The 25,890-nt window shown below is 40.5% G+C and overlaps 5 protein-coding genes across 7 annotated transcripts in view; 2 read left to right on the top strand and 3 right to left on the bottom strand.

The window, feature by feature from the left end:
* Positions 1-6,286, top strand: part of pdcd11 (programmed cell death 11) — a 33,303-nt gene extending 27,017 nt beyond the window's left edge. For 2 of the 3 annotated variants that reach the window (XM_036556991.1, XM_036556992.1), the window contains exons 30-36: positions 234-398; positions 524-667; positions 1,837-2,087; positions 3,200-3,368; positions 4,134-4,287; positions 4,505-4,670; positions 5,755-6,286. In XM_036556991.1, the coding sequence (XP_036412884.1) occupies positions 234-398; positions 524-667; positions 1,837-2,087; positions 3,200-3,368; positions 4,134-4,287; positions 4,505-4,670; positions 5,755-5,926 (1,221 nt within the window). In that variant the 3' untranslated portion in view covers positions 5,927-6,286. Of the gene's footprint in view, positions 1-233; positions 399-521; positions 668-1,836; positions 2,088-3,199; positions 3,369-4,133; positions 4,288-4,504; positions 4,671-5,754 lie in introns of those variants that run through there. The other variant, XM_036556993.1, reaches the window with a different exon arrangement.
* Positions 6,287-7,067: 781 nt separating this feature from the next.
* On the bottom strand, positions 7,068-14,644 carry zgc:175214 (uncharacterized protein LOC557610 homolog). Its single transcript, XM_036556996.1, has 6 exons — positions 13,223-14,644; positions 10,283-10,433; positions 9,608-9,650; positions 8,891-8,932; positions 7,931-8,013; positions 7,068-7,236 (listed from the first exon to the last, which is right to left on the bottom strand). The coding sequence occupies exons 1-6, from the start codon at positions 13,245-13,247 to the stop codon at positions 7,113-7,115; spliced, it is 468 nt and encodes a 155-aa protein (XP_036412889.1). The 5' UTR covers positions 13,248-14,644; the 3' UTR covers positions 7,068-7,112.
* A 2,024-nt stretch (positions 14,645-16,668) lies between these two features.
* On the bottom strand, positions 16,669-18,928 carry LOC118797727 (calcium homeostasis modulator protein 1). Its single transcript, XM_036556995.1, has 2 exons — positions 17,707-18,928; positions 16,669-17,447 (listed from the first exon to the last, which is right to left on the bottom strand). The coding sequence occupies exons 1-2, from the start codon at positions 18,253-18,255 to the stop codon at positions 16,761-16,763; spliced, it is 1,236 nt and encodes a 411-aa protein (XP_036412888.1). The 5' UTR covers positions 18,256-18,928; the 3' UTR covers positions 16,669-16,760.
* Positions 18,834-23,257, top strand: LOC118797726 (inositol 1,4,5-trisphosphate receptor-interacting protein). Its single transcript, XM_036556994.1, has 2 exons — positions 18,834-19,448; positions 19,905-23,257. Exon 2 carries the CDS (start codon positions 19,906-19,908, stop codon positions 22,204-22,206), a length of 2,301 nt encoding a protein of 766 aa, XP_036412887.1. The 5' UTR covers positions 18,834-19,448; position 19,905; the 3' UTR covers positions 22,207-23,257.
* zp3c (zona pellucida glycoprotein 3c) overlaps positions 23,091-25,890 on the bottom strand; it is a 3,750-nt gene continuing 950 nt past the window's right edge. Inside the window, exons 2-8 of the mRNA XM_036557298.1 lie at positions 25,537-25,649; positions 25,360-25,457; positions 24,404-24,575; positions 24,196-24,322; positions 23,954-24,042; positions 23,513-23,586; positions 23,091-23,212 (exon numbers count right to left, since the gene is read on the bottom strand). Of these exons, the coding sequence (XP_036413191.1) occupies positions 23,091-23,212; positions 23,513-23,586; positions 23,954-24,042; positions 24,196-24,322; positions 24,404-24,575; positions 25,360-25,457; positions 25,537-25,649 (795 nt within the window). The remainder of the gene's footprint in view (positions 23,213-23,512; positions 23,587-23,953; positions 24,043-24,195; positions 24,323-24,403; positions 24,576-25,359; positions 25,458-25,536; positions 25,650-25,890) is intronic.

Below are 25,890 nucleotides of genomic sequence, written 5' to 3'. Positions count from 1 at the left end.
ACGCACATTTGTGTAATGCATGCAGGGTATTGCAGCATATACTGAGATAACACTGATGAATGAATATATAAAATCATTAAAAAAAAAAAGGTGAATTATGTCAAACAGATGAGGCTGAGGGATTTAATGCAGCGCTACATAATACTGCAGAGCACAACAAATATTGTTCTGCATATTAAGCTCTAGTTTTAGGCTGGACTGTCCCTTTTAAATGTAACATCTTATCTATGTAGGAGGAAGCTGTGAAAAAGAAGAAGCCAAAAAAAGCAGAAAACGTTTTGGAGAAAAAGAAGAAGAAACAGCAGAAGAGCGAGCTGAAGAAATCACAGGCTGAGGACCTCGACAGTGGAGTTGATGTGTATTTTAGAGAAGAGGAGACGCAGAAAGAAAAGAAAAAGGTGAGCTATAAATCTCAATAAAGAGCACCACTTAAAAGTTTTGCAGCCTGTGTTTCACACTGTGTGTGTGTTTGTGTGTGTGTGTGTGTGTGTGTGTGTGTGTGTGTGTGTGTGTGTGCGTGTAGGAAAAAAGTAGAGCAGAAGAGCGTGGCAGGCTACAGGTAGCGTCTGCTTTCTCCTGGGACACTGATCTGAACACCCTCAAACCTGCGTCTGTTGCTGAAAATGCATATGAGTCCAGTGACGATGAGCAGGACGATCAGAGCAAGGTGACATACACACACAAAATGCATGACCTGGCACCTACACCAAGAAAAATTACTTGTCTACAGGTCTGGAATCAATGCGTTCAGTAATATAAAAGCAGTTTGGTGACAGAAATGTGTATAAAACGATTCCGATAAGTCCTGTACAATTTCAAAGTAATGAGGAGCTGTTAAAAAAATGAAGAAATTTTAGATTAGAATCCCTTATATATCATAAGTGATGTTTTAAGTCTCGAAGCAGGTAACCTAACCAAGAATTGTAGAAAATATGCATAACTGTAGTACACTATACTTTCATTAAACAATGTTTTGTTTTTCCCAAAAAACTTAATGCGAAATCAAAATGTCTTCATGATTAAATTATTATTGATCCTTTCTAGAGAATCTAAAGCTTTTACAGCATTGATGGTACAAACTAAATGTCTGAAGATGTCACACTCTGTTTGGAGTGTGCCTCTGAAAAACCTCTGCTTGGAGGCCATGTAGCTCTAACACTTCTCCCTACCCCTCTAAATCAACAAACAATCTACCCCTACGGGTGAAGGCGCAAAACAGAGGGGAAATGGCTAAGTGGTAGGAGCGAGGGGTGAAATGGGATTGGGCCATTGTTTCACTATAGTTTTAAGGTTTCTGCCTAAAACTTTAATTTTTTTGTTTTTATCCATTCATGGCAGAGAGGTACATGCAGGTGTTGTAAGGCAAAATAGTCTGCAAAGAAAACATCTTTTACTGATTTACCGCTATTTTACCATTATCAAAATTACTTATAAAAACTCAGAAGGCATGTGTAAGTTAACTAGTCATTTAAGATGGTAAAAAAAGGCTACATTTTCATTATGGCTATATTAGACATTGCAACTCCTGATTCCTGTCACCTAAAGAATTCAGAGCTGGAAATTTTTATTTTACACCAAACCAATCTGAGTGATTAAACTAATGTTAAAAAACTGTAATATTAGTGGAATTCCTCTTTTAAAAACTGAATGAAAACATACTTTTTGGTTTCTATTGTGATATTTGTCTATTACTAACTTTATTGCTTAACTTATAGTATTAAACAACAAAAAAGAACAACAATCATCTCCAACGATTTAAACAATAGTGTAAATCTATATACTAACTGAATAAAGTGATTTATATGTGTGTGTATATATGTTTCTCTCCTCCCTAAGCCGGTCAAGAAGTCTCGGCGGGAGATGGAGCAGGAGCGTCAGGAGGCAGAGCGGAGTTTAAACCGTTTGGAAGCGGAGCTAATGGACCCGTCTGCTCGGCCAGAGAATTCTGAGGCTTTCGAGCGTCTGCTCCTGTCCTCTCCTGACAGCTCGCTGCTCTGGCTGCAGTACATGGCCTTCCACCTTCAGGCCACACAGATCGAGCAGGCCCGAGCAGTGGCTGAGAGAGCACTCAAAACCATCTCCTTCAGGTTAGTGAGGGACATCGTGTGTGTGTGTGTGTGTGTGCGTGTGTGTGAGAACAGAAGTGGGTGGAGTCGCCTAAAGCCAGTAAAAGGTATTAAACCCAGCAGTGGAATTTCTCAGTTCATCCAGCATCTTAGGAGCTGAATGGTGCTGTTCAGGACTCGAGAATAACTTTTTCCAGAATCATCCCAGAAAAATATTGTCAGCTGTTACAAAGTGAAAATTCACTACCTTACATTACATTTCTTTCCTGAATTTTTATACTACCATAGTACGGATTCAGATAGAGCAGACAGACACAGTCGGTAGCTTGATGCTGACTTTCCACAGGAATTCCCATAAACAGGCTAATGTAAATGAGCGTGATGTTAGCAGTAGAACTTTCATGAAGAAATGCCTCTAATAAAGTGAATATAAAACAGTTTCTGGACTAAACATTGCTATATTTATTGTGGGCCTTGACAGCTGGCATATTTTATGAGTGTTTTACAGACATTAGATGTTAAGCTTGTGCCCACAAGTTAATTTTCTGCGTACCAAAATGCAGAAAATTAAAATGCAAATCCCAAAAGGTTTAAAGATCATCCCATTAGTGTATAATAAGTCTTAAGAATAATAATTAAAGAAAAAGCATACAGTTCACAGGGTTAAGCTGCAGTGAGAGAGGCCACAATGAAATAATTAAGTTCTAGACATTTTAAGCCCACTTCCAAATGGCGACCTAAGCCCTGCGGTCCTCCTCAAAGTCTTAACTTTGGTGACGTCAACAGTGTGCCACCATGCATTTTTACTCACTTTCACACCTGTATCTCAAGGAATTTTGGGTTAAAGGCCACTGTTGAGCACTCTCTTGATCACCAATATGAGAAACAGGACACCCTATGGCCTCACGGCCCTTGCTTGCACGCAGTTTGGAACCATTTGGTGCCAGGCTTTAGATGTTCAGTGGGAGCAAGGAGTCTAGAACATGTTCCCCAACTGTGATATCAAATCTCAACAATACATCTTTTTTTTTTTTTGTTTGTTGACTCATCTAACTTAAGTCCTCTGTAGTCTGTCACCATTCGTGTTTGTTTAATTGAATAAATGTGTGTAATCCCCTTCTGTGCCTGTGTAGGGAGGAGCAGGAGAAGCTGAATGTGTGGGTGGCTCTGCTAAACCTAGAGAACATGTATGGCACAGAGGAGAGCCTGCAGAAAGTGTTTGAGCGAGCCGTTCTGTACTGCGAACCCATGCCTGTCCACCAGCAGCTGGCAGACATCTACGCCAAGTCCAACAAGATCAAGGTGAGACTGCCTTTTAGCTCAACATCTTTTATCTGCAGACCCAGAGAGTCAGTGGCAGTCCTCAGCCCTGTGAAATTACTGGACACTCAGTCAGTGGCTTAAATTCAGTGAACAGGTAGGTAGATAGATGTCAGTGCTGTCTATTGTCTAAACAGGTCACCAGCACTCCAACCAGTTGTCCCTACATTGAGGATAGTATGACCCAATCAAACTCATTGTTTGCATTCAAAAGGTTTAATAGGATAAAAATAAGCAGTTTTAACTGAAGAAAGTCTTACATTTTGTTTCCACGTATGGATTTTTAAGGCAACCACACCCTGGACAATCCAGTGAAATCCTGGACGAATGCAACCACTACTGTCTTTTGTTAGCATAGCACTGTTGTGCTACCATAACACTACTTGGCATAACTTCTGACTGTTCAGTCAACTTGTGATAGTTCAACATTCAACCAATCAATCACTCAAGTCATTCCAGCTTAGCATTGCGCTAACTGGTACCCACTAGTTGTCATTAACTTAAAGCTATGTTTTGAGCCAGTCAGTGGTCTTACTGTAGGTCATGTATGAGTGGGAAAGCATTTTAACACTGACGCTCTGAGACGATTTACTATAAATATTGGCATGTTCCTAAATCAGAATGTCTTGAGAGAACCTTCTTGAGAACAGGCCACGGATTCATTTACATGGGGCTGATTCCAGAACAGAATGGAGTACACCTTCATAACTGAGAGTGTATGTATAAACTGTGTGTTTGTGTGTGCAGGAGGCAGAGAGTCTGTATAAGAAGATGGTGAAGCGCTTCAGGCAAGAGAAGGCTGTGTGGCAAAGTTACGGCTCCTTCTTGTTGCGCCAGGGACAACGGGATGCTGCCGATGCTCTCCTCCAGAGGGCGCTCCAGAGCCTTTCCAACAAAGACCGTGAGTGCTTCCTACATATTCTTTTCGAGTTGCACTCTGCCAAACAATGTTATTTAATATTATGTGTTTATATTTACTTGTTTATATTCATGTTAGCGGCCAAGCAATGTTATATTTGGACCATTTTCATTTATTCAATAATGCACTTACTTAAGCCGTACTTTCAGTCTATACTATAGACTGTCACAGTTTTATTCCTTCTGTCTCCCCATTTCAGATGTGGACTTGATCACCAAATTTGCCCGGTTGGAGTTTCAGTATGGCAACACAGAGAGAGCCAGGGCCATGTTTGATAAGGTCCTCACCAGCTACCCCAAACGCACAGACCTATGGTCTGTCTTCATAGACTTGATGGTGAAGCACGGCTCACAGAAGGATGTCAGGTGTGTTGCAAGTTGGTTGTTGCACTAGGAACCTGCAAGTTTTAAAGGACATGATTCTAGGCTGGCTGGCTTAGTTAAAGTAATGGTTTAGCCAAAAATTAAACACTATTTTGTCCTTAACCTGAATATAGTCAAGCCATGTTTGTTTTAGGTTTACACAGAAGCTATGAGGCTAACGTAGCTTACAAATAATGGAAGCTTATAGTCGCTGATTTGCGCAACTAAATCATGCAAACTTCCTTCAAACTGCTTTTTTTTTATGCAGTCTCAAACAGACTTGCTTATATGGCTTCTGACACTGTATATATTCTTGAATCGAATAAAAGAAACTACATATGCAAATCTGTTTAAGAATACTTAAAGTGGTTTGAGACAAGTGTGTGATGTAGATGGGCAAAGCTAATCTGGTGGCTATAAACTTTGATTACTTTTTAATTAACTACCCTTGCAGCTCCAGTATAAAACTAAAGTAGACCTTTAAACTTTTGTTTTTTTTTGGTTGGATTGGAAAAATCAAGTGGTAAGACAGGCAAGCCAGCAACCGGAAGGTTGTGGGTTCAAATCCCATGACTGGGCATTTCTGGTCACAGATGACCGAGTCAAATTGGATATTCAAATTTGTAAAGAGGGAAAGGTTACTACATGGGTTTCCTTCACTGAACCAAACAGATTAGAACCTCTGACCAAAGACGCAGGTTCTACGCTGTCTTTGGTGGACTGTAAAGTTTGGATGTTTCATGGCTCTTGAGATATCTGATGTATATATGAGAACATGAAATATTAGAAAGCTGATTTGCTTGAGATTTGCTTAAATCAGCTTACTACATGAATTTTTAAAGATTCATAACTATTACAGTTTTTTTTAAATCTTCTGACTGATCCTTGCTCAGAGATGTCAGGCATCAAAATGACAAATTTCTCTTATAAGCAGATCAGTAAAACAACATAAGGACTGGTGGTACCAGTCGCACCTAAAGTCTTCTTAAATGTTGAAATGCAGGTTACAGCTAAGAGAATTTAAAAAACTGAACTGGGTGTGAATTTATCTCCAGTGAATTCTAAACTGCTTCTTGTGCTCCTCTAGGGACCTGTTTGACCGGGTGATTCACCTGAGTGTATCAGTAAAGAAGATCAAGTTTTTCTTCAAGCGCTACCTGGACTACGAGAAGAAGCACGGTACACCTGAGAGCATTCAGGCAGTCAAGCAGAAAGCTCTGGAGTACGTGGAGGCTAAGGGAACTGAGGCCACAAGCTAGAACCTGCAGCCATTTTAGATTTTAGAATAAATAACGTTGGGCTTCATAAAGACAGTCCTGATTTGATTTTTGGATTTAAACGGTCTTCACATTGCTTTCCTCCATTCTCGGTGGAACTGCGTGAGTTTTTTGCTTGACTGGATTTGTTTTTGTTTTTTTTTGAACATGTTAAATAGGACTGATGAACCAGACAAGTTACCAAACAAATCAAGAAATGTGTCAGTTCTTTTTTTTGATGTTGAACAGAAAAGTGTCAGTACCTTGTAGTGGAAAAAGTGCACATAAGCTTGTATTGATGTCATTAATACAAGGTTTTGTAAGAAAAGTAATTAAAATGCTGGGGTTACTTTTTGTTCTAAATGAGTGTCAACTCAATTACTCCTGCTGCTGAAGAATTAACCACAAAACATGACATTTTTATTCAAAAAACATCAAACCATACAAAATAATGAGAAAAAAAGTAGGGAACGGTCAATCAAGACCCTGATACATATTCAATGATAGGGAAGTACATTGTAACTGCTGGTTACTAATTTAAATCTTAACGTTTTCTTCTTGTAAGCACTAGACAGGCCCATGTAAAGACTTGTAGTACCAGTCGAACAGACAATACACTTTACTTACGTTCTATAACCTCGAGGCATCAGTACATAGCGGTCTCACTCTGTTGCAGTTAGACCTTTCTGCTTGTACTTAAGCACTGTCCTTGTGAGCAGAAGTGCTTTTCATACAGTTGCTCCAGTTCAGTGCCGTTCCTCATTAGCTGGTTGCTTAGAGACGCCCCCTGAGGCGAACCGCTGAGGTGTTTACCTCCCTCTTGACCTCCGACCTTACCTAGAACTCACAGCTTGTGCCTTGCTGAGGAACTCTGGTCTATTCACAGAACATTGCGGAGTAAATCGAGCGGCTATTTTTGGCTTTTGCCAATCGAGTGCTAGTTTTTGAAAGGAGGCATTTGTGTGGAACTCTTTGCCCCCTCTTCAAGATAATATAGCAGGCGTTCCACTGGGCCTCCAAAGGTAGGTGCATCATGGAGAGCTATGTTTTAATCCTACCTCCTCCAGAGGTGGAGGATCAGACTGTGTGTGCTCCAACGGTGGCAGTACTGGAGATAATAAACATGGCCGTGGGCCAAAGAGGGTTTTGTAATTTTTTTGTTTTTTTTGGGTGGTTACATTTTTCAGGGTCACACCTCCTCAGGGTCTTGTGGCCCCTCGGCCCCACGCGGAGTGTTGTCATTGTGTAGTCGCATAATTGGCTTGTTGCACATGGGGCAGACGCTGCGGATCTCCAGCCATTTCAACAGGCACCTTAAAAAAAATCATGGAAATATTTTTTAATATGACGAAAATAAGTTAAAAAAAAAAACGTTCATACACGTAGCACAAAAGTTGAAAATAAATACTATTTAAGAAATTCTTAACCCCTTAAACTCAAATTGCAAGGGCTCCTCCCTCTCATTATTACATAACTTTTTTCATTCCTTTCATAGGAGTTATAAAATAAAATGGTCACTGTAGAATAAGTCTCAAGACTAAAAACTGAATAATAAGCCTGCAGTTGAAGGGGTTATAAATACAATACATCAGATATGAATGTGGTACACAGTCAAAGAAAGCTATTCAATTAGCTTGATCTCATTTCCACAATGCTGACTGAGTTTCTATCCCTTTTTAGCAACCTTAGCATTATTGTGTGCAATATGACTTTAAATCTATGAGCTATTCTGGGAACGGTTGTAAGCTCATCTCACAAGCACAGAGTTGCAAATAACAAACACGTAAGCACTATCGGAAGCTGACACTCGTCATAAGATGCTGTTGATATTTTATCTGCTCATAGGCTAATGCTCGGCCTCTACCCCATCCAGTCGAAGCCCCTTACTCATGCCCTCTAGCTTGTAACACTTGGCAAGTCCATGATACGTGAGTAAACAGGCTCCTACTTTGGAGTTCACCACTGGTAAGCTCTTGCAAACTGCTGCTTCAATGTTCTAGCACTTACTTCTTATGGAAGGTGTGAGAGCATGGACACACACCCAGCTCATCACGGGCTTTAAATTCCTCTAGACAGACCGCACAGGGCTGCTGCAAGAAACAGAAAACACGCATGCTTAGTTTTGAAGACTACAGTATGGTTGGGCAAAAGAATCAAATTTACATAATTTTTCACTAAACCCAGATGTAAAGACATGCTTGATGTTCAAATTTTGCTTCTTTAGTTTAGCAGTTGAGCTATGAGGCCAACGCTACTAACAAAGTCTAGACATAAATATTCACCCACATCTTTTCCATAAATACATCCCCAACACTTTTCTAAACCTGCTGAAATCACATTCAGATCTTTATTAAGCAAACTTGGCAGTGTGATTTATGACGAAGCATGACTTACTGTCAATTATTCAAATAAACTAAAGTTCACAGTGTAGCCTAAGGCAGCGGGCAGCCATTTTAGACAACACGAGACAACAGAAAAGAGTGGTGACTACCGACTTACAGTGTTTGTTAGCAACGTTAGCCTCAGAGCTTCAGCACCTAACTAAACACACAAACTCTGGACTCCAGGCATGTCTTGGCTGATCGACTACATATGGGCCAGGTTGAAAATTGTGTACATCTTAATTTTTCACCAAACTATTCCTTTAAGTTTCAACCACAATTGTGTGGATAGTATTGTCTTGTGATGGGCTGCTTAAATCTTGGTGTGGTTTTGAATTTTAACTAGTTTTTAACCAGTTTATAGAGGCCTTTTTTAAACTTTAAAGTTGTCATATCTTGATGTTATTTAATCACAGATTCTAAATGCATGTGAAACACAAAGCAGTGAGAGGTTTCTGCCTTGAAGTCTGTAAACCAGGGCAGTTGGAAGGTACAAAGGAAACACGCACATCAATTTGGAAACCAGAAGCATATGGTTTACATACGAAAACACATAAGTTAACCACATCAGAGATTGAACACATACTCCCAGAAGGCTCAGCTTCTTCCCCGCCCCTTTCAGCACCACCTGTTAAGAGTAAACAAGGAAGGAAAATGTTTTGAGCAAGCTGCTACGCGTTGGCAGGACTCATTACCACCTCATCTTTTAATTTTCTTCAGGAAATTCAAACTGTAGAGCTATTCAACAAGCTGAAGATACTACTCACTAATGAATGTCAGTATCACAAACGCCATTCATTCAATGTATCTCTCTTTACAAATCCAGTATGTCCCAAGTTCAAGTTCGACATATAAACTGAAAGTGGTGGATGATATATTTACATATTTGCCTCATGTCAAGCCATTATGCTCACCCGACACATTCACTGTACCACATGTGAAGGTCATCTGTCTATGAGGAGTTAAGATTGGGTTTCATGTTTACGCCTACAGTCTATGCTATATTTAAATGCACTACCTTTCACCCACTCGTCCTGCACTGAACAAATTGAACAAATGCAGCATAATTACTTCATTCTGTAAGAAAACTTTATATCTGCAGAACAAAAACTTTATTTTTTTCACTGACTGACCCAATTTTCTTCTGGACTTTGAGATGTTCAGACATCCGATGTTCATTTAGCTCCCAGACATTTAAAATGCATACAAGTGCACTGTCAGCTTTAAATTTATCCACTTCAAAATAGGGCTACAAGGTTTTCTCAGGTCAAACAGGGGGAGCAGTATGGCTGTAATGAAGTACCTCATTGTAGCTGTACTGCTGTCTAGTGTCTTGCTGTTTCAACCTGCAAAGTCAAGAAACAAAAGCATGATCACCCACACTTCCTGTATATGTGCCAATACAGCCTGCAGTTCTGCAACAACCATGTGAAATGGAGAACTGCTTCACAATGGAATGGTGGTGCACAACACTGATAATTATTTATATTATCAAAAAAAAGTAACAGCCCTTTTTTTGGTCCATGAAGGCCCATATTTTATGGATTTTTTACTTTAGGTTGAGGAAGCGATGAGTTTATGTTGCAAAATGACTGAGTTGATCTGTAATGTTCTCACTAGGGTGATCAATTTGAAGAAAGTATCAGGCTGCACTTTTTCTGACCAATATTGTGACTACGATTCAAATTGTGATTATTTTCTCAAAGGTCCAGGCTTCTGTTTTTGGCCAAGGAAACCAGCCTGTCCACTTTTTCTGGCTTGAGGCTTGAACGCTGAATGTAGTGTGTCACTTGTTGCCACTTGTTAAGACAATGTTGTTGATAATGTAGACTACAATAAAAAAATGCAGCTCTTGTGATTTAAAACTGCACACCTTCAAACAGCGATTCCAGTATAAAAAACATTAATCTCTGAATGAAAAGACAGCAACAAAAGATGAGTGTGAGACCCCTTAGGGAATGTGTGTGGATGCTTGTACCTGAACAGGTAGCAGCAGAAGATGACGCTGAGCATAAAGACAAAAAGGCCAATGCCCAGTACGATGACATACACATTGAGCGGCAGGTGATACAGATCCTCCGACGTCATATCGCAGTCTGAACGCTGCAGCCCTAGACCACAGAGGCAGCCTAGACACACATATATTCACATAAACATACACAAGTACACATACATCAGTGGTTTATAGTAGAGATGCACTGATACCACTTTTTCCCTCCCTATATTGATACCTGATTCGCCAATACTGACTGATACCAAGTACCGATACCGCTCCTCTTTACATATTTACATGACCTGAAAACACCAGCTGACCTTTATATTGTGTGAAAACTGCATGAAGAATGATCAAACAGAAATGGTCCAAAACTGCTTGGAAAAAATACTTGAAAAATTACTTGAACTTTCATCAAGAGTTACTAATGTTTTCCGTTTCCATTTTGGAAATATGAGGCTTTTTTATTTCTGAGAGTGGCTATTTTTATACTGTTCCACTTGTTTTAAATATTTTATTTTGGTAAAAGTAATGTTTTGTGTCACTATTAAAACATACTAAGTTTGAATGAATGCCATTGCTGGTTGGATGACTTTAGATTATAACGGTTTTAGAGTTACAAAAAGTGGCATGGTTTATCTTTAATTAAATTATTTATCTTAATTAAATATAGTGTATTTAAATCTGCTTGTGCCACCCCTCGAAATATTCTTGATATAGATTTTGTAAAAGTATTCTTACAACTATTTGTCTCAAGAGTTAAATAATCCCGATCCACAGACATACTTGCTTCAGTTAAGCTCCTTCTACTTGTACAGTAGCACAAGTGCATGACAGGTATCATCTTCATGGTATCTGTATTCTCTATTGCCGATACTGATACTGTATTCAAGCGCCAGTTTTGGGGCCGAGACAGTACCAGTACTGGTGAAACACTATTCTATACTGGCTAATTTGGTTGATCCTAAAAGATAAGGCAAATATTTGGCAAGACCAATGGCTTCTGGTCACTGTCCATGCACTTGATGCCAAGGGGAGTCTGGGTAATTAGCTATGCACAAAGCAAACATGGACGACTGTGGCGCCACCTCCAACAAACAGCCATCTGGCCCCTCAGAGATGGGGGCAGGCAGCTGGTGTGTGTGTGTGTGTGCATGTGTGTATTATAAGGATCTCCATTCATACATCAGGAGCTTGGAACATACTGACAGTCACCTTCATTCATACACAAATACTTCCCAACGTCTGAAGCCTATTTTTCTGGTTAGGGTGAAAGAAGCAAATAAAGGGGTATTTAGAGGAATGCCCTCAGAAAGTCTTCACTGCAACCACCGCAGGGGGTTGGGTACTTACAGTGGGATTACTGTAAACTTCAGTCATTCTAGGGGTGGGGGTAGGGGTGCTGAATGTGAGAGTATTTTATCATATTTTATCATCTTGAATATTGTACTAAAAAAACTGCATGTTTCATTTAAAATAGAGTATAAGTGGTACTGTTAAATTGAATTTAGTGTGTGAAATGCTGAATAAAAATCACTGTACTGTCCCTTTTGATAGTATTTCCTAAACGTGTCACTGGTGGGGCAATGTTTCTGTCCAAACTTATCAAATCTCAGAAATACTAAATACTGTTATATGTACTGGGCCAGTTTCCCAGACACGGATTAAGCCTAGGCTTGGACTAAATTGCATGGCAAATGGTGATTCACTATTGGAAGTTTATTTCAGTGTAGACTTAGGCTTAATCTGGGTCTTGGAAACTGGCCCAATGTCTTTAAGTATTGTGATAAATTGCCATATCGCTCATCCCACCTGAGATAAGTAGCTTTTGACACAGTAAAAGATAACCGCATCTAAGCTGCTTCATACTAAAAAAAGAAATTAGTACTTTAGGTTAAAAAATGGGGAACAACTTAGAGTGACCCTCATAAAAGTATGACACCAAGGGTCAGACCAGGATTAAGCCTACCCAGAGGAAAGAAATATTCTAAATGAGATCTCCACTTAATCTCCTGTACTTGTCCTAAACATGGTTAAGTCCTGTTTGAAATCAGAGTGAGACTTAAGACAGTTTCTCATGTTTCTGAAATTTGGCTACTGACAAATCACCCTCAGATTTTCTCAAAATATTGTTACACAAATGAATTAACTGTTTTTTTTTTGTCTCACCACAGTCTTACCTGCATAAGTGTAAGGTCTCATAGTTTCCTTACATTGCTCTATTCTATTTCACACAGCTGTTTCAGAAGAAGAACTCATGCTTTTCTCATTCATCACCAGAACGTCTTACAATGAAATGCTGATGTTAATCTCCTCTTTTCTCCTAAGGACAAATAATTCAGAAATCAACGATCCTTCATTAATACAACATTGACATCTGCTTTATCCCTCTGAGACAACTTTAACCCTCCTATCTTCTTTGGGGTGACACTTTTATAAACTTGGGTGACACTTTTATAATCATTTTCTGGAGCTTTAAATAGCTGGACTCAACTGACCCCAATGATAAAGATGGTAGTGAATCTGAAGATAACAGGAGGGTTAAGAAAGACATTTTTTCCTGTGGGTAAACTTACTAAAAAGAATAATTTCCGATGGTGATTCACTGACACTGCAGTATAACGTTAAGGTTAGTTCAGGACTACAGGCTTAAACCAGCAGTCTAAGCTGTAAACATTCACCTCTGAATTCGACTACTAGGCCTTTGTGTCTGCTAAGAAACAAAAAGACATTTCTGAAACGTCAACAAAACACTTGGACACAGCCGTGCTTGTGAAGGAGAGTAAAAGAAAGGAAGACTGGATTACACGAGGCAACACTCGATGTAAAGCCCTGAGCACGTCAAAGCCATAGCTGACAGGAACTAACGTTAAGCGACTCGACTCTGTCTGAGGTGAGTGGAGGTAGTTTAGCGGAGCTGCTCACCGTTACACCATTGGAATGGTTGCATGTAACTCGAGTCCGAAAGGCTAGCTCGGTGGGTTCAGGGTTTGGTGAGGCGAAGAGAAGGCTGAGGGAGTCCAAACCAAACGGGCAGCCCCACACTTTTCCTCACGACGCTTTACAGCCAAAAGCCAGAAGCTAAGCGTCGCGTCCACTTTGTTTATCCGTGCTGAATCTCGTCCTAGTCAAAAAATTGCGGAAGCTCGAAGAGAAGAAGCGAGAAAGAACTCGCCCCCTCGCTGATGTCTTATTTCGTTTTTGTCTTTAACGTTACTTCATTCATTTTCTCCCCCCACCCCTTGTTCCCTTAATTTAATCGTCGTCGTCGATATCGACACACAGACGAATTAACGTTAGCTTGTTGTCGACCAACGGTCGCCTTGTCACAAAGACAAAGAGCGTGCTCCCATACTAACGTTAGCCGTGTCCTTGCTAGCTTTCCTAGGCTCTGGAGAAAGGAACCCAGTCGAGATGCTAACACACAACAAAACAACAAGAAGAAACCTCAGACCACGTTCAGTGTCATCAAGATGGATGGTTGTGGACTGCAGTTCCTTGATGATAGCCTACGTGGACCTTATGGTCTAGTGACCTACAAAGAGGTGTCCAACTGTATGAAAAACAATGCCATGGTCCAGGTTGACAGTGGTGAGGCGACGCTCCATCTAGAAGGAAAATCCTCTGGAAAACAGTCTTTGTCCACCTCCACAAGCCCTATCACAAAAGGTTTGGACGAGCCTCGTCCCTCATTGATGTCAGAGAGTCCTCCAGCCTTTCTGTCTTTCTGAAAATGGCTGATCCGTGAGGGGTATTCCTCCTTCTCTGGAGCGAACGCAGGCCCCCTTCCAAAAAAGAGAAACAAAAGGCAGCACACACAGTCCTATTCCACCACCCTCCAGCTAGCTTGAGGCTGGTATTTCTCTTCGCTGTGTGCGCGTCTGCATGTATGCAGCCTATGTGGGGGAGTGTTTTTCTCTCCGCCTCAAACCATCTGGTCTCTCAATCCTTCCTTCTTCAGGAGAAGGAAAATAAATAAATAAAACAAAGACCCCACAATGGCTGATGATAGAATTCAGCTCATCCAGATTTCCTTGTTCTTGTGAAAGGGTCCTGGGTGGAGTGTATAAGTGTCGGGCCCGGAGTGTTAGCTCCTCTGATTCCTGCTCCTCTCTGCCTCGGCCTCCCAGCTTCAGTTTGTAAACAGATATGTGCTCATGTGATCCCGGGTTTGCCTCGCAACTCCGCTCACCCACTCCCTTTCTCTCTCCCTCACTCCCTCCCTTCTTCCTTCCTTCCGTCCTGCGTGCTAGTCCCCCTCCTCCAATCTCTTTCTCTCTCACTCTCTCTCTCTCTCCCTCTCTTTATCTTCCTCCTATTTTTCTCTCATCTTTTTTAGGGGTTGACTGCAGTCAGAGGGTGACCTCTCTGGCTTTCTCTCTCTCTCTCTCTCTCTCTCACCAGCAAACAAGCCAATGAGGCTGGATGCTGCAAGAACAACAAAAAACAACATTGACGGATGAAAACAAAGCATGGAAGGAGAGAGCGAGAGTACAAAGTGAGGGTAGGGGAAGCAGTTAGAGGGGAAGGAATTGGAGGATGACAGCTCGGAGACCCTACAACAACAGCTCAGATGCTGTGCGTGCATGCGTATTTCAGTTTGACCTACTAACTGTCTGACATGAGCCTGTACTGCTTTGCTCTGCTCTCGTGGATGAACATAAACATGTATCTGCGCATGGAGAGATGGCCTTAACAAAGCCCACCCCCTTCACTAGTGAGGGATTCTGCCTGCTTTAGACCTAACAGCTGTTGATAGTGTCAGTCTCCAACCCCCTCCGAGTCATTTTATATCTGTAGGGGCTGTATGATTTCAGCATAGGCCCGTCACTATCGGTTACATTAATTAATAACGGTCTTAACTGACCACTAATGAACAATGCATTGCCTTTCAAAGATTCCAAAATATATATATTGGAAAAAATAAACAAGAAAGCTTTCACACTGACTTTATTTAAAAAAACATATAAACAGCATACGGCAAAATGTAAATGTAAACAGATGTATTCATCAGGCTCTGTTTCTTACTGCAAGAGAGATCAATAGAATAAATATGCAGTTATATGCCCATTAGCTCTACGCAGATTGACAAGTAATCATTGCTGATCTATGAACAAGGTAAAGATTAATTGATCTTACTTGATTAAATAATTTAGTAATCATCTTATTTGATTAAATAATTTAGTAACACCATTATTTCTGTGTGTGGCAAGAAGTAGTGAGGCAGACTCAAATTCTTACACTTAAGAAGCCATGTAGTCTATCCAAAAAGCATCTAATTATAAATTAACCACAAACAAAATGTGAGTGGAGACACTTTTTCCCCCCATATGTTGTTTTTTCATATTAAACCGGATGAATAGTGTGCTGTTGATTAATGGTCATAAAGATTGGACGTGGCATATGTGATCAGTTTATCTGCATCGATTCTTATCCATTAATAATCCATTAATAATAAGTGCCCTGTTCAGATCTGTACTCTGAGTATGGACAGAGAATACAAAACTATGCCCTCTGCTGGGACCAGTGGAATAGCATCCTTTGTTCTCTCACATGCGTCCACTTGCAAAAAAGTTTATTTTCCAGTTAATTAAAGGGATCTGCTAACAAACATGTTAAAGTGAATCTTACATAAAAAGACAATATTACAATATTAAAGAATATTACAGTGAATTTACATCATTGCATTAACATTTAACAGTACCTACAAAAAAAAGTACAAAAAACCTATTCAAAACACCTAGATCTAAAAACTTATCTAGAAGTCTAGATGTGCCCCTCAGAGGACGAACAAAAGCAGACATATGCAAATAGTGACCTTGTTTCTTCATCAATATGTAAAGCAGCGTGGCTCTGCAATTGCCTCTCTGCCCTGATTTGCAAGAGATGGTGAGAGTCAGTGACATAGGTTTATTTGAGAGAACATATTCACGCTCGCTTTGAAAACGGGCTCGGAGGAGACAAACAGAAGCCTACAGATTACAGAACGCAGCAGAGAGGAATTCCTTTGATCCGTGTCCTAGACACTGTGATGTTTTGTAGACGTTTGCCTAGGGATGGCTAAGCTGCTCTTGACAATGACATATTCGAGGAGATGAAAGTGTTCTAAAGAACATCTATGGGACAACGCCCTATAATGCACAACAGCCATTACAATAGAAGATCGGTATCTGGTAGAAGAATAAATATTTTCCAGTTCTAGTCACAGAACTTATCAGACAAACTAAAATTCTCATTCACGGAAGTGATGTGTGCACTTTATTTTGTTGACACAAGTAACCAAGTCTAAATCTGACAGGTGAAACCACAACTTATTGAAGATCTCCACTTCGCAGAGCTTCTTCTTGACCCTCATTCAGCTTTGCCCTATGTTTGCTTTCTGTTTATGGCTTTTTAGATGATCAACTTCTGGAATCACTTAACCAGTTCTAGTGAACTAGCACCATTTTGGACGTAGACAATTTCAGACCTTGCTGTAGTATACGGCCCACTCTTTCCTCTGAATAGTGTTTGATGGGTAACTTTCTCCGTTCACAAAGGTGTGCTGGTTCATGCTAACATTACCATTCACAAAGCTATTCGAAAAGTCATTTTGGGTTATGCCAAAATGAGCATTATTGTATCCACTCCCAAACCCCTTTTGGTCTATGCTAAAACTAGCATTATCGTACCCATTTTGCACTGTGGTGCCATTTACATTAGCCTTACTAAGAAGACCATTTTCTTGGGTGTTAGCATTCCCGTTAGCATCATCACCGACTCCATCCTTCCTCAGACTTAGTGGAGGCTTACATGTGTGCCAGTTCCATAGAACTTTATTCATATCATCCTGGGCCCGAATTCCTAGCAGTTTATCTTCATCACTTTTGTGCTTTTCGTCGTCATCATCATCATCACTGTCGTCCCCATGCAGGTGGCCATGGAAGCTACGCATCTCCCCACTGATGCTCTCAAAGTACTGCTGGATGCAGACTTTCGCGAAACTCTTGGCATGTTCCGTGCAGATCTCGTCAAACATCTTCCGTTCAATGTCAACATAGTGTGACCAGTATTTCGTCTTGAGGAAGGCGGCTTGGGTGAAGCAAGGTCGAATGGCACGGATCAGGAAAGCAATGACTGTAATGAGCAGCAGGAAAAGCCAGCCAAATGCCTGTGAATTTAGAGAAATAGGGACAAAGACAATGAACATGAGCAGGTCACACAACACAGAAGTACTACACACAAGAGCTCTGATGAATGAAAGGCAGTAAGAGCTGCTCAGCATTATGTAATTTTGCTCTCAGGCTAACCAAAAGGCCCCCATTTATTCATTTATAGCCATGTTGATAACTGTTATTATTTCTGTTTGAGGAAAGTTTTTCTATCATTTGAAAGGACAAATAAAAAGAAAAGCTCCTGTACATCCATACCTGTGACACACACCGTATGTACCGGGTAGCTGCTTCTCTAGATATAATGTGTTGGCCATCAAATATTTGTTTGCAAGGGATTTTGGCAAGCATTCTTATGAGCTCCTCTTCTGATAACCCATGTCCAGTTGCATTACCAAACTGAGACACATCTAGGTCCGCACTGTAAGCACAAAGAAAGCTCTTCCCATCCATTAATGTGACTGAAATCCAAACGGCAGGAGCAATCAGGGATCGCTGAGATATGGAAATGAACATATAACGTAGGATCGTAGGATCCTTGCCTCTCTGCCCAGTTGGTCGCCTCCATTCTTCTACTAACATGGATACGTTATTGTTCAGAACAAAGCCGACCAGGAAGAACCAAAAAGCTGGGATTACCAAAATGCCAATCCCATAGGCGTAATTGTATTCAGGCAAGCAGGGGCAGTTGAACTCAAAAGATGCATAGAGTTGAGCACTAGCCAGGGCCATGATGCCACAGATGCCATTCATGAAGGATTCCTGGTTGGACTGAAGAAACTGGAACATCATACGAAACTTATCCATTTTGGTTTGGTGGATGGCCTTTTTACAACCTGTCTGAGAGGCAGAAATACATTGGGATATGTTTTACTTATTCTTAGATATTGTAATGAATGAAAATAATTCTTCCATCTGACAGTAGGAAAGATTAGCTGCATTCACATGAGGTCAGGCACTGAACTTAATTTCCATTTCATCATTAGCAACAGACTGACTCCTTACAATGACCTTCTAAAGAAATAAGGTTTTTAAATATTTCTAAAAAGACAGCATTTGTGATCTACTTACACAGCTTTCAGGAGGTGTAGAGAAGCGTTACAGCGTTCAAAAAAAAAATGTGATGAGGTCCGTAATAGTGCAACCAGCCTTAGTTCACTAGCTGAGGTTTTGATGAGTTTCCTGGGTTAGAGAAAAGACAACCACGTTGTGTTGTTCAGCTCCACCCTCTACACACACACCTGCTGCCCTGTACTGTAATCACTGACTAGTCCACAAGACTCGATTAAACAGAAATATCATCAATGGTATGCATCTCATACATGTCACTAGGTAATCATAAGGTTACACTTTACCACAGAAGTTATACCCTTATGTTGTTTTTTCTGTCACTTTATAGCTTGTAGAAAAGGTCTTTCATATTTACATAGCTGACATAATGCTCAGGCAGTGTCCAGAAATGGCCTCACCCTATTCAAATTATTCCTGACCAACCAAGGCCTATGTCATGGCGTGATAAACTGATGGGCCTACAAGTGTTGCTACCACTTGAATACAATGCAGTCTCCCAAGGAACAGCAGTAATAATAACAACAGTAGTCAAAAAGTATGATGTGACCATCAAGAAGAATTTAAAGTGAATTTTTATAACCATTTTAAAAGCATCTTCCCCACTGTTTTTCCAAAACAATGTTCAATAATGTACATTTCTTTCAGTGTAACCACATCAGCACATTTTGCCAATAGTGAGTGATTTAGGCCTTTGCTCTCCAACACAGTTTTATTGTGACCTTGAGCTTGTTCTCTTGAGGCAGTGTTAGGTAGTCACACATAGGCAGGGCTTTCAGGAAGTGTGCTGTCAAAGTCTGTCTAAATCTGACAGGCAACATCCTCTATAGGAGGAAACAGAACGGTTCAGAGCACTGAAGAAAACAGTCGACTCTTAAACATTGATGCTGGGATATTCTTTTGACTTTGGCTGTAAAGACAAACCTGTACAGGTAGGTGGATTAAAAATTAAATATGCTTCTAATTAAAATAAGAACCAACATTTTAATAAAATTATTAAAATGAATCAAGTATGTGAGAAAAGGAAGCCACCTATTTCTTTAAACCAGGAAGTTCAGCAGTGTGCTACTATCTACATCAACAGACTTGACTGCAACGTTCAGATGTTAAATTAGCGTTTAAGATATTAGACAAAATGCAGCTTGAACATGTTTGTATTCTATTGCTTAAGTAATCTACAAGCAAAATATCTGCCTGATTTATTATGGAGTTTAGAAAAATGGGGGAAAAAAAAGTGTCAATTTTTTTTCTTTCTTTTTTAAAATTTTGCATTGAATTGTAACACAGTACCACCAAATTATATCACCAAGCTATTTGGTGCATTTAAAGTCATTTTAAGTGGTGATGTAGTACATATAACAGAAAAGAAGTGTCTTATTTTGCTACAGGATGGAGGAGATACTTCTGCGAGTATGTGTGGTGCTGGTCAGTCTGGTGTGCCTGAAGGACAAAACTGTCTTTGAAGAGCAGGATGATATCATTATGGACATGCAAGAGTGGGACTATGTGCTGCAGAAGGAGGGGGCAAAGCTGGAGCAGGAAGTGCACTCTGTTGCCGTAGAGCCATCACAAGTGTCACAAAGTCATCGCAGGTTGACAAAGGGGGAGGATGAGGAGTCAGATGTTCAACAAATCCTGCCAAATGGCTATGTAGAAAGTTCTCATGAACACCAAATGCCACAAAGAGAAGATCAGAATATTTTGCACCATAAGCTGTTGACAGAAGACAATCAGGATGAATTACCGACGGACAAAACAGTTGACAAAGTGTTGGAACAGTCCCCAAATGTAGACCACGCAGACCTTCTGCCAGACAAGTTCCTCTCTCCAAAAGAAGGGATACAATCAGACATTGTACCTTCTGGCCAGAATGAAACCAAGCCAAAGGGAAATGAAAAAGTGAGTCAGGAGGATGGGGAATCATTGTACAAGAAGGAAGACCCTCACCTTGTTAATGATATGGAGGCACCAAGTGGAGAGTCTTCTCATTTGCATCAGACGGGGCCTGCTGACAAACAAGTGTCATCTGAAGAGGTCACGGAAATTCCTCAGGAGGAACACAAGTCATTTTTTCAACAGACAGTATATGGATTCATACATAGATGGTTTCAGACTTCCCAAGAAGTGCACACATCTCTTGAGAATGAATCTTTGGAGGGAAGTAAACAACTACAAATGCAGGTTATGCAAAAGGGAGAGAAGATTACCCAAATAGATGAGAGTATGTCTAAGGTTGATCAAGGAGACTCTCAGACTGCTGAAGGGCTACCACATGCAGACCAAAAACCCTCCAACCCAAGTCAAGAGCAGACCAAAGCCTTACAAGGAGAACACTTTAAGTCAGAGAACGCCTACACTTGGTATTTGTGGAAGGTCCTCTCGCTGATGTCAGTGATCCGTCTTCTTAGGAAATTCATTGGCAGGAATTCAGGAACCTCAGGAAGTACGAGTCCCATCATGAAAGGCAAGAAACTCTCTGGAACTATCAACATATCTCTTCTTGACCACAAAGTTTTGAGCTGCTTTTATGAAGAGTGTGTCCAAATCCCTCCCAACACACGTGAGCGTGTGTGCGATTTTGTGGAGGGCTTTGTGGATGAGCTTCTTGAAGCTGCGAGGGTTACTAGTAATAAAGGAAACGACATGCAAATTGGGGACTTTGTTGGTATAGGGAGCTTATATGAGCTTTGGGCTACAGGTAAGACAGTGGTGTGTGATTTATATGTACCTATCACTGCACCAAAGTCATACAGCTTTGACTTTGAACTTGACATGCCAGCTTGTGGCAGAATCAAATTGGTGAAAGCTGAAAACACCTCAAATGGTTGCCCTTGCAACGATGGGATGATGGATGATGATGACGACATGCTGTGTCTAATTCATCCACATAAAGAGACAAGCAGTGTAATCACTGATGCTGTTGATGGTCCACTCTGCCAGGAGAATACACCCTATCTTGCCAAAACACAAGTAATCAAATGGTTCAGGAAGACCTTTAGCAAAGCGTGGGGAGAAAACAGTCACAAGTATGAGTTTGAGCTTGCGTTTCGGAACCAGGCTGCTCCTGGTGCTTTGAGGGTACGACTCCGGTCAGGACAGGTCATTCTGTTCAACATCACTCCTGTGGTTCAAGTCAAAGGCTCAGACATATATTTAGTCTCATATCTTCCCAACCAATGCAGCTTCTCAGATACCCACTGGCCAATTTCCCTTGCTAGCTATGAGAATGCCCTTCTTAAGCACTTCACCAAAAGCCTTCCATATGATTCCTGTCATATTCAGTGTCTTCAGATCCTCTCTTTCCTGCACAAACAGCAAATCCAACTAACAGGAAAATGTTGGCTTACAAGTTATCACCTGAAGATAACATTGCTACATCTGCTCTTCACCACCAATCCTCTGGAATGGAAAAGTGAGCAGTTAGCTGGCAGATTAACTGATATGCTAATATTTCTTGATCAGAGGCTTGAAGCTCGCAACTTCTATCACAGTTTAGTCGGAAACCCTCTTGTTCCAAGCATCATTGGACTTCCTAAAGAAGTTAAGTTAGCTAAGCCCACCAACATTTTTCAGCCACTGGTTTCAGATAGAAAATTGTACTTGAAAACTGTCCAACATTTACAAGAGCTGGTGAAAAATGCTCCTGTGCTTATACATGAGTATGTTTCAGTGAAATGCAGAGAGTCATAGATGAATTTAAGTCATCTGCTTTTATTCCTCCCTGTGTTTGTGAAAGCCAGGTCCACTCTGTGACTACAAGACAGTAATCGAATCAAATCTAATGTTAAAGAACTTTGTGCATTCAACAATTTTAAGAGGGGCACATACAGTGGCTGCCAAAAGTATTTGGACATTTGTGCCATGCTTAAAGCTGTATTCTGTTCATTGTGTTAGGAAACAAAATGTCGACCCAAGTGGCATTTACTTAAAATAGACCACCCCAAGGCTGATTTTCTTTGTGGATAAAGTATTCTTTCAAAAGGCAGCTGATGTGTTGTCATTGTTTGAGCAGTTTGTTTGTAGATGCCTTTGTACAGTTGCAAGATCATAACTGCATCAATGAACACAAGCTAACCAACATCATTACAAAGAAAAACACCCCCCAGACTCTGGCATTGCCATCTTTGTGCTTTAAAGTACTTTGTGCAATCTGGCTGGAGTACCTCTCCAGGCTTTCTCCACACAAAGAGCCTAAGAGAAGTTTATGTTGTCCAAATACTGTTTCAATTTCTGTACAACCATTTTTTCCTTAAGCTCATGTTATTTAGGACATGTGAGAGAGACACAAGCAAGCCTTTTCTGCATGTGCTTGAAAGCCAGTGGTAGAACTGGTAGAACCTGGTGGAATCATGCAAGTGAACTGAAGTGTCCCAATACGACCTCTGATAATGGATAAACTAATGGACATTGAACTTTCATGAACCCAGCATACCTAACAGTTATGTAACAAGTTGCATTTCAGCCTCTGCATTGTTCTTTTGTACAAATAAAAAGAAGCAACTCATAGTTTTTCTGTATTATAATCAATGTGCAGTAAAAAATCCAATTACAGCAATAAACAACATGCAGTAAGCTCATTTTCTGAAGCCATACAGCTCAAACATATCCATATTCTCCTCTGGCAAAATAGCTTCAAGTCCAGGTTGATCAAGGCGGTCCAGCTCCCAAGGATTGCTGGTAACTGGGGTCATAGGCACTGTAACAGAAGATCAATTAGCCAAAACTTGTATGAAAAAAGACTGAAGGAGCCAAAGCAAAGTTACTCAAGTGTTTGATAAATCCAAGCTGCATTTCTCTGTTGCATTAAAAACAATCTGTATTGTGCAAAATCATAAGCTAGCAGTCACCAGTCTTCTACAAAAGGCCACTGTGACTCCAAGTTTTCATGTGCCTCTGCATGGTTGGAATGAAAACTTTGCAGACTGGTGACCCTATATTAGGCAATCACTATAGAAGTGCGAAAGAGAGTCATTAAATTCACGCAATATTAACCAACCTGAGGGCTCTGGAGCAGGGCAGGAAGTGTCGCAGCAAGCACAAACAGAGTCATCTCCATACAGCTCAGACCACCTTAGGCATAGTAATGAGTGACCATTTTATAACGAGCATAATGCAACCAAAGTGTGCTTGCATTTTTGGAATTTCCACCAGGCAGTGCAGTATTATACCATTACAAGTCTGTGATGCTCACTGGTAAACTGTGCCGTACCCAAGTTAACCAAATTCAACATGGGTACCTTTGTTACCCCAACCAAGTGTGCGAGCTAGTACACAGGGTGGAGCTAGAAATGGTGCAAACCACAAAATGACCACCATACACCTGCCCCCCAGGAAAGACAGACATTATCAGGCTATGAATAGTTTTCGTAGGATTTGTAATGGTGCTGTACTGTATTACCTGGTGGAAAAAAAAAAAAAATGTTTCAATTTATCTTACCGTTTAGTATCTACATTGTACCAACATGATTTTGAGCTTGGTGTTGGTTTTTCTGGTCCCAAGGCCATCTCACAATGAATAAACATAACCTGGAAGTCAGAGATCAGCAAGACATTTTTTTCTGTAGTTATTTTCAGGCTGTAAAGTAATATACTATGTAAATTAATGCTGTATTAGCTTTAGCACTGTAAAGCATTGCATATTTACTGAAATACCACCCTGCCTTTTCTTACTATATTTACCTTATTTGCTGCTGACTGGGACATCATGTCCTTGAACACAAGGGCTCCCACAGAGAACCGTAAAGTATTATTCTCATCACTGACATGGAACTTTGTCTGAGCACTCTTCTTACTTTCAATCATACATCTACACAAGAGGAACATTTTCAACAAAAATGCTTTACATCTACAAAGATCACAAATCTAAAGCTAGTATTAGCAGCTTTACCCATAGTTGTTCAGTACAGTATGTTTGGGCATCGAATCAATAGCTGAAGAAGAGATGTAGCAGTTGTTCAGATACAGCCTCTTCCCTTTCTGAATCCAAAGAGCTTTGGCCTCAAAGTATACAGGCTGACCGATAACATAGCTGCGTCCAGAGGCAAGAGGCTTCCAAGACACTGTAGGGAAGATTGTGAGCAAGAATGTTAAATACCTTTTACAGTTGTGCTGGGATCTGGCATTCCCACTTAAAAATAAAGCTTTACTTTTTTACCCTTCAACTGCAAAAAGGTTCCCCTCATTTAATTTAAAAAACATTTATCGGAATAGCCTTGGTTTTTCTTTAGAGACTATGGCATTGCTCAAAAGAGCCCTCTTTGCTACCTTTATTTTTAAGAATGTCTTGCCTGGGAATCCATGAAGACTAAATTAGTAAACAATGGTCTACATGCAACGGTGCAATCTGTCAAACACCTCAAACAAGAGTTCTCACTGTCCCAAGTCATGTCAACAAAAGCCATTCAGACAAAGACCACGCACACTACTTGCATAGCAATGGAAGGAACAAGAACGCGGCCCTCCTTCATCCCACCAAAAGGACAGTTACATTCTTGATAAGGGATAAATGGATAAGGAATAGTTCAACCAAGCAATATTTACATAACATTGTCCACCACTTTAGCACTGCTTGGCTGAACATTCCCTCTAAACCAAGCAGTAGCGCTCATCATTGCACTGGACACAGCTGAATGAGACTCGGGAGCCTTTCAAACTTGAGAGTAAAAAGAGATGTTTGAATATTATGGGCTGTGTTTGCTGTACAGGTGTGATGGACATCACATTTCAAGCCCCACGTATGAAACCTCAGCAGTGTCCAACACAAGGCAGTGTGTAACAGAATGGTATCACGTGTAGGGTTTTAAAAAAAAAAATGATCGTTCATTGTGCATGGAAGCTGCTTACCATCTACAGGTGTGAGGGAGAGCCCAGTTTCTAGCCTCCACAAGATGGTTTCTGCTGCCACTTGAGGCATGAAGCCCACCTGATATGAGCGGTGATGCCTGCAAAGCATAGATTTGGATTCTTAGCCTGACTAAGTGGTAACAAATTTGTATGTGTGGCTGAGACAGAACCACTCACTTGCTGTAATGACACTCCAGCGACACAGAAAAGGGCAGCTCACGAGCCACTAGCTCAGTGGACTCTGGCTCATAGCGGAGCGTGTTTGAGTAGATCACTTCGTTTTCATTTTCCTGTAAGGAAGGACAAGCTTACGTATTATTGAAGCAACTTCAGTCCTGCACATAAACAACTAGCTGAAAAAAAAAATTGTACCTTGGATAGAATCTGAAACATAACGCATGTTTATTTACATTTCATTTTAAGATTAAAAAAAGCAATCATTTAAAGAATACATTAATTCTTCATTAATTCATTAAGACTAACCAGTGAGGATTTGCTGCTTTGCAATATAGTACTTAAGGTTTGATCAGG

This window comes from Colossoma macropomum, unplaced genomic scaffold (assembly GCF_904425465.1).
Source record: "Colossoma macropomum unplaced genomic scaffold, Colossoma_macropomum, whole genome shotgun sequence".
Lineage (NCBI taxonomy): Eukaryota > Metazoa > Chordata > Actinopteri > Characiformes > Serrasalmidae > Colossoma > Colossoma macropomum.
Note: the sequence above shows the minus strand (reverse complement) of the source record. Positions and strands in the feature narration are given on the sequence as shown.